The following is an 8,505-nucleotide window of genomic DNA, read 5'->3' as shown; positions in this document are numbered from 1 at the left end:
GAGCGGGGGAATAGGTTGGTTCAACAGGTTGACTCGACTGCACAGTGCAGTGTGAATGCAAACGCAACAGCTCAAATGTAAACAAAAGGTCATGAATATTGGTCCCGAACCGAACTGAGTCTACCGGACTATCAGGTGTGAAAACGACCTAAGTCATCCTGTGACTTATCTCTTCAGCTCTTGGAACAGCTTCCCTTCTTTTCTTCTTCTTCTTCTTTCAGCTTTTCCCTCTTCAGGGATCTCCACAGCGAGTCATCCTGCTCCATCTCACTTTGTCCTCTTCATCCTGTGTCCTCACGCCATCTACCTCCATGTCCTCTCTAACTGCATCCATATATCTCCTCTTTGTCTTTTTCCTGGCAGCTGCATTTCTAACATCCTTCTACCAATATACCCACTGTCCCTCCTCTGGACATATCCAAACCACTGTCCCTCCTCTGGACATGTCCAAACCACTGTCCCTCTTCTAGACATGTCAAAACTGCTGTCCAGAACAAGTCCAGACATAGGGATTAAATTTGGATATACTTCTGACTTGTGGCCCAAATATGGACATGTCCAAACCATCTCAGTCTGGCCTCCCTAACTTTATCTCCCAGTTGTTCAACCTGTGCTGAACCTCTGATGATCTCATTCCTAATCTTATCCATCTTTGTCACTTCTAAGGAGAACCTCAACATCTACATTTCTGCCGCTTCCAGTTCTTTCTTCTGTCTTTTTGCCCATGTCTCTGTCTCCAGACCATACAACATACCTGGCCTCACCACTGTCTTGTAAACTTTTCCTTTGACCTTTGCTGACACCCTTATGACCCAAATCACTCCTGAAACTTTTCTCCATCCACTCCATCCTGCCTGGACTCTCTTTTTCACCTCTTTACCATATTTCCTATTTTCCTGGACACTGGACCCCAAGTCCTTGAAGTCCTGCACCTTTGTGACCTCTGCTCCTTGTAGCCTCACTGTTTCACCTCCTCCCTCTCATTCGCACACATGTACTCTGTCTTACTACGGCTGACTTTCATTCCTCTTTTTTCAAGTGCATAAATTCAATCTTTCAACCTCCACCTCTCTAAGTCCTCTTCCACCAGTTCGCTGTTCTCGCCACAGATCACAATACTTACCAGCAATTCTGCTGCTTTATATTCTGCTGTTGAGGTTATTAGCAAAGCCATTACAGTTTTGTGCCATTCCTCAGTTTTTCCTCTGATTCTGATTTGAGGTCCAGTACCCTTGTATTGTAACAACTGTTGTGGCAGAATGGCGACAGTCCTTCTACAATGCTACATGCTCCATATTCATTTCTTTCCATATAATCTACCAAGAGTCTAGCTCCTGTGTTGTGTGCAGGTTGCATGCACTGCATGCTCACGAAACATAGGGATTAAATTTGGATATACTTCTGACTTGTGGCCCAAATAGCACAAGTGGAAGACTGGCACTTGAATCGTATAATGACTGTGCATCACTTTTGTGTTTTACTGTTATTGCACTGCCTTTATTAGCTATGAGCTTGAATTTGTTTAGGAAAGCTCAAGAAGTACATGTTCTGTAAAAAAAAAAAGTTTATTTCTTGATTTTTCACAAAACTCTTGAAAGTTGCATGCACAGAAGTTTCAAGTATGGTTTGGACAAATTTTTCTCCCTAGACTGCCCACAGGAGCATTTACGGTGGTTTGTGAGTGAGCCACAATTGGATGACCAGGTCCACTTTCTTTTTACAACAATATCCCAGAAAAGCATGTACGTCAAGATTTAAGAATCTAAACAAAATGACAATTGCTTCATTCAACATATTAACAGAACAAATTCACATCTGTTTAAAGCCCTTTATCATTTCAAATCAAAAGCTGTTCTCATCGGATCACTGAGAAATAAAAACAAACAGTCAACATTTATTTGGCAGTTGCATTGCACTTAAAGCGAAACAAGTACAAACACTTCCTTTGTTGCTGCAGGTGATTGATGGGACCACCTGTGGCCCCGATACCACATCGGTTTGTGTTCAAGGCCAGTGTGTGAAAGCAGGCTGTGATCAGCTGATCGGATCCAGCAAGAGGGTGGATAAGTGTGGACTGTGTGGAGGGAACGGACTCGGCTGCAGAAAGATCACAGGCTCCTACAACAAAGCAATGTAAGGGTGCCAATAAACGAGTCATTGCTTTTACTCCAATTCAGTTGTTATATCTGGGTGTATACGATGTCACAGTTAGGCTGGGGATCACTAAAATGTATTTATGTGGTCCTAACATCATCGTTTCTGAACAGCAGTTAGTTTTTATCTCTAGCTGAAATGCCATTGTTGGATGATACAATAAGATTATTTAATCAAAATCAGAATAAACTTTATTGGAATTGCACTGAGGTACAACGCGAATATGTACGTACAGTCGTCCAAAAGATGGGCGGAGTGCACAAAGTTGCAACTGTAGAAAGCGCGGCCATTTTATCCTTATCAGATAATAATATTAGATAGGAAAATAAACTAATAAGCTATATAGCATAAAAAAATAACTAAAATAACCAAATATTCTAAATTTACACATTTACCTGCTTTCTTTAAGTGAATTGAGAAGCTTAATGCCATTTTTGTTAACCTGCAGATACAGAACCAGTGTTTAGGGATGCTTACCCAAGCTGAGCTTACAGTGACTAGCAGTTTCTTCTGAAGGTCACTAGTGAAACAACATAAGTTACTGCAGGTTTACATATGTTATGAAATGAATCTTAAACCCCGCGCCTTCTTGTCCTCAAGTTTCGTGAGAAACATCATTTAGATGAGTAGTGTTGAACATAAGTCCTGCACCTTTGTCTAGTGATGTTTTTAATTTCTTTATAAACACAAATAAATAGTGCCGACCTGATGCTGTGTGTTAAAGTGCATTAAAGTTGAAATGTCTTTAAATCCACAGCTGAATTTACACAAACTTGGTGAAAAACACCCTTTAAATGTGTAGAATTAAAGGAAATCTAGGTGAAATGCTGCTTTTTTGTACACTATGTACACTTTTTTGCACACAAGGTGCATGTGTGTGCACGCACATGCACACAAACACACACAAACATACACAAACACATACCAGTGTCCGTCCCCCCCCACACACACACACACATTACACATACTTCTGATGCCGATGCTTTACATGCTATATTATTTCTTTAGTTTGAGATGTTTTAAATGGTAGAAATTTGCTCTTAAAAAGCCTAACTCTAAGTATCAGTTTCACCTTGACTCCTCCTAGGGATGTCCTCCCCAATTCTCTAACGTGATTTCTCACTTGTCTACTGCAGGTAATATACTGACTCCACATAGCTGTCCCACAACTCTCTTTGAAAAATTACAAGTTTATCCCAAAGTTCCTTCAACTTTGTCCTTATAACACAGAGAGAGTGCTGTGATGCTTATTATTTTAAAGCTCCAAGTTAGCTGTTTGAGTGTAAAAGATTTGTGTTGCTAAAATGTGCACAATCTAATTTTTATTTTTGTCTTCTCCCAGATATGGATACAGTGACATTGTCACAATCCCTATTGGTGCTACTAATATTGACATCAAGCAGCGCAGCCACAAAGGATTGAAACATGATGGGAATTACCTGGCAGTGAAAAAAGAGAGTGGCACTTACATCCTCAATGGTAACTTCTCTGTGTCTACAGTGGAGCAGGACATTCCAGTGCTGGGTGCAGTGTTAAAATACAGTGGCTCTTCCACCACGTTAGAGAGGATCCAGAGCTTCAGGCAGCTGAAGGAGGCCATCACTATCCAAGTCCTGGCCACAGGAGGTGATGACAATTCCCCCAAAATTAAGTATACCTTTTTTGTCCCTAGAGATGTGACATTCAACAAGTCCAAAGAGAAAAAGGGCTCTTACTTGTCTATGCTTACATTTGATAGTGTGCCTGAATGGGTACCGGGAGAATGGTCTGAGTGCTCCAAGACCTGTGGCTCTGGATGGTCCAGGAGGACTGTTGAATGCAAAGATAGAGAAGGCTTTTACTCTAGCCAGTGTGACAAAGAACTAAAGCCCACTGACATAAGGCCTTGTGGGGATCTGCCATGCCCCATTTGGCAAATGGGACCTTGGTCTGCCTGTTCACGGACTTGTGGCCAGGGTGAGCGTCGTCGGAGTGTATTCTGCATAGACTACACTGGGAAGACTGTAGAGCCGGAGAAGTGTGATCCAAACAAAACCCCAGAGCCAGTCTCTGGGGATTGTAACAACCAGGACTGCTTATGAGGAACGTGATTACAGTGAACTTTGCTTCCTTTTTTTTTTGTCTTTTGGATCTACCAACTGTGGATAAAAAAAATGGATGGATGGAAAACTGAAAAATGGGCTCAAAAGGTGGGCGCCAGTAGCAGGTTCAAAGGCACAAACATCCGCAAAAACAACACAAAATTATTATAGAGAGGTAGCTAACAAAATACAGCCTGCAATGTAGCCAGTACTGACCTGGTTACTTATCAGACTAACAGATACGCTGATGACTCTCCAATGGAGTTTAATCTGTGTGTCAGTCTAGCTTGAGCAATGAAGTGCCTCATGCAGATTAAAGCTTAGAATGCCATACTCTCCAGTTCTCAAGTAAGAAAGATTCCCTGATGGAAAATGAAACACTTTCAATGACAAAATAGGAGTCCAGTTGTTTTTTTGTTTTTTTTAATAATTTTAAAATGTACTCATTGGGTAAGTAGCTGGTATTTACCTGCTCCATAACAAGTGCATACCAGATATTTCTCTAGTACTCTGCACTTACTAGGTATGTATCTGGTACTTACTTGATGCATACCAGGTACGTACTGGTATTTACTGTGTATGTACCTGGTACTCCCAAAATATGTACCTGGTTCTTGTTGAGTACCTATGTGGACATAGTACTTGCCTGTTATTTACCTTGTACCTACCCTTTACTTGAGCAGTTGTGGTGCAGTGGTAAGGCAGCTGACTTTGGACTGGAATGTCTGGTTTGATTCCCTGCCATGCCCTTATATCAGTGTGTCTTTGAGCAAGACATTTAATCCCTAACTGCTCGCATTGCCGGCCCTGGGCACTTAAATAACTGCCTGCAGCTCCACTTGGGTGTACCTTATGTGTGATAGGTCAAATGCAGAGTATACATTTTGTCATTACATGGGCACATACATGATGGCAATACATAGCACTTTCACGTTTACTTACTGAGTATGGTACATAACTGGTACCTAAAGGGACTTCTTTATTATGCAGTAACTTGTTACCATGTATTTACTGGGTACATACTTGCTACTTAAAGTGTACATTTACAGAGTTCATAATAGGCATGACTCTAGCAGGCTTTTTAGCAGGTACATACCAAGTACCCATGGAAACTGAGTTGTATTATGAAGTGAATTATCACCATATATTTACGGGTTTTTACCTGTACCTGTACTTGCTGGTTATGTAGTACATAACTGGTAAATACCAGGAAAGTATGAACCAGAGAAAAACAGGTAAGAATCAGGTATGTATCTGGTATATTCTAGGCCGTTTTATGTATTGCTACAAAAAATTATCCAAAACAATAATAAAAGTTGCAAATCAGGCACCAGTAAATCAAAACTGACACATTACTCACAGAAAAAACAAAGCTTAATTTCAACAATCTACAAAATATAAGTTAATTATGTCTCTGAGACTGTAAATGGGTTCTAGTTGCTCTGTAAAATGTTGTGCCTTAAGAGAACTATTTTTGTGTATTTTCAGCATGGGAGTGTTACTCCAGGAGGCCTTCTGTATTTGTATTAACATGACCACAATAAGTCACATCAAAGGAGCTAACCTAAACATTGCTTTGTGTTGTTAATTTAAATTAGACAACCACTGTTGAACGAAAAAACTATTTATATCTACCTCAATATGTACATGCTTTAGATGTGGTGTCTGCTTTCTCTGGGATGAGAAGTTTTTTTGGTCTCACTCAAGAAGGCGCTAACATTTTGAGGTGAGATAATACAGCATGATGTTAGCTCTTCTAGAGTTAATGGCTCTTGAGGTGGGCTTAAAACTTTGGCATGAAATCTGCTGTCAAAAACCAGCACAATGTAAATATACCTCCACATAACCCAGTACCCTGTAAAGCTTTGAGTGAGCCATTTACCTTTTGTTTAGGAGACCTCGGGAAAAAGTGCTCACGTGTGATTGCTTCTCTTTTCTACTCACATGCAGAGAGGATGTGTTCAGTGTTTGCTGTTTCTGTCCTGAAAACTGGGATTGGTAACTAATCCTCATATGTGTCATCAATTTTGGCTCTAGTTACGGCAGCCTGTTCATGCATGCTACATGAAAGTAAGGTGCTGCCCCAAGCTGTCAGAAGTGCAGCTAGTGCTATGTTGAGTTCCTTCACTCGTGGCTTGGGGCTGGCCTCAGGATATTTTTCTCATGAAATAGTGAATGCATTTTCTACACATTATAGTGTAGATCAGGGGTGCCTAATACATCGATTGCGATCTACCGGTCGAGCTCAAAGATATTATGTGTAGATGGCATGGCATTAATAAATAGATGTCAGTCTATCATCCATCTATGAAATTTGTCTCTTGATTGACAGACAGGGCAGCCAGTCTGGGGCCCTGTTTACACGACATAAAACGTTTGTTCATTTACAGACAACAGCCTCATTCTATCTGAAACTGAAGGTTTCTGAATTCAGGTCTCAAAATGGAGATTTTCAGGGGAACCCCCATGGAGGTGTGAACTGCTCCAAGTGTGAAGTGGCACATGCACACTACAGCTGGCTGCTGTCCAAAGTGTTTCTGCTCTAACAACAGTTATAATAAATAACAACAGTTATAATAAATGGCAGAGAGCAGAGTGTTTTGTGCTGCTCGCCCTTTTTCAGCATGTAGGAGCAAAACTAATAAAATCCAGGCTCCGAAGAGACATTGGTGTCTTCACCAGTTTGGACGTAACTGTCATGCAAATGCTGCATGCACAATGAATGCAGCTGAGCCCTCCGTCAGGGTTGCCAGATAAATTAAAATGTCTTATTTACCCCTCCTTTTCTGTGCCCATGTTCAACAAACACAACATACACCTCATCTTAGAACATCTTTACTCAGAACATATGACAGTTTAGGTCAAAATACTACCATTTTAAAGCCACAGTACTATAATTCATCATTTCTTATCTGGCAACCTGACTGACATGGAAACTACAGCGTTTTCGTGTAAACCAGCTAATTTTTTTGTTAATTACCTCCAATAAACATTGAAAAAACACTAATATTTCCAGAGGTTGTTCTGGTGTAAATGAGGCCTTATAGTAGGTCGATCACTTTGACTTGGTCATTTGAAAGCTTGCATGATGAAAACATCTGGACACCCCTGATGTAGATAATATCACTGTGACTATGAACAATTTTAAAGCAGTTTTACACATCCTGCACAACCACAAAGTTTTTCTACAGAAATAACAGATGTCAAATACATGTACTGGTATATTGATTAGGTTTAAATGTACACATATGTAAAATATTTTTCCTGGAAAGTACGTATTCATTGCTGATCAGAAAACACTTATCCCATGACCATAAAAACATTCTTTACCTTTTAATTTCACTCCTTTTTGGTGCATTAGTGTATTTGAGAAGAACAGAGGGACAAACAATTATTGTTGCAAGAATTCTTTCTCTGGAGGTGTTAGTACAAGGTTAAGTTATAACTATCTATGCTGTATATGAAAAGTAGCACTAATTATTATGACTTTGTGACTGGTTTTATATGATTATCATATGCAAAAATTCTGTAATTTTCTGTTCTGACACGTGTGTGTATATTTGAGTTTTTCATTCCTTTTCTTGATTTACAGTATAATATAATGTAAAAAAGGATGATTATTGGGCTAATATCCCTTCAGTGAAGGACCGTGCAGTTTTATTATTACTGCTTTTTAAGCTATTTATTTTTGTTGTGTATAAAATGGTCGAATAAATACTTTAATGTAAATGTGTTTGCTTATTTTATAAGTTTTTATGGCTATTAAATGCAGTACTATGCAATATTTTATTAAATTAAGAACTAAGTAAGGTGTGATGATTTTAGGATGTGACATACATTGAATTTTAAGTTGGAAGACAAAAGTCGATCGGTGCATCTGGACAGCAAAAGGTTAACTCTTCACAAAGCCGATGCAGCAGGAGAAATGTAATGTTTGTGTGGCAGAGAAGGAGATCATGACAGGCTGCAGGAGGGAGCTTCACCCTGCACTTGCGGGCTGCACACAGGTGCAAAATCATAAAATAATTTATTGTAAATTAACAACCCATGGCTCATCCATCAATCAGCCAATTGTGTCATGTCCAATCTTACTTTGAAAAACCACGATAAACGAACCATGAAGTAGCGAGGGACTACTGTATTAATATTTAAAGACAGACACACTTATCCTTTGAGGAAACTATACATTCTAGTTTTTATATTGCTGAAAAAGTATTGGGGTGAACGCAGATCAATCTCTAGTGACCAAGGCTACTATTGACCCCCCCCC

At 39.7% G+C, this 8,505-nt stretch overlaps 1 protein-coding gene across 1 annotated transcript in view; it reads left to right on the top strand.

The window, feature by feature from the left end:
• LOC119411063 (A disintegrin and metalloproteinase with thrombospondin motifs 8-like) overlaps positions 1–4,235 on the top strand; it is a 64,097-nt gene extending 59,862 nt beyond the window's left edge. The window contains exons 8-9 of the mRNA XM_037677985.1: positions 1,958–2,133; positions 3,497–4,235. Coding sequence (XP_037533913.1) covers positions 1,958–2,133; positions 3,497–4,235 — 915 coding nt within the window. The remainder of the gene's footprint in view (positions 1–1,957; positions 2,134–3,496) is intronic.
• Positions 4,236–8,505: the final 4,270 nt, after the last annotated feature.

The sequence above is a fragment of the Nematolebias whitei genome, chromosome 6, assembly GCF_014905685.2.
Source record: "Nematolebias whitei isolate Nwh7 chromosome 6, NemWhi1, whole genome shotgun sequence".
Classification (NCBI taxonomy): domain Eukaryota; kingdom Metazoa; phylum Chordata; class Actinopteri; order Cyprinodontiformes; family Rivulidae; genus Nematolebias; species Nematolebias whitei.
The sequence above is the reverse complement of the archived record's forward strand: the minus strand, read 5'-3'. Positions and strand labels throughout refer to the sequence as shown.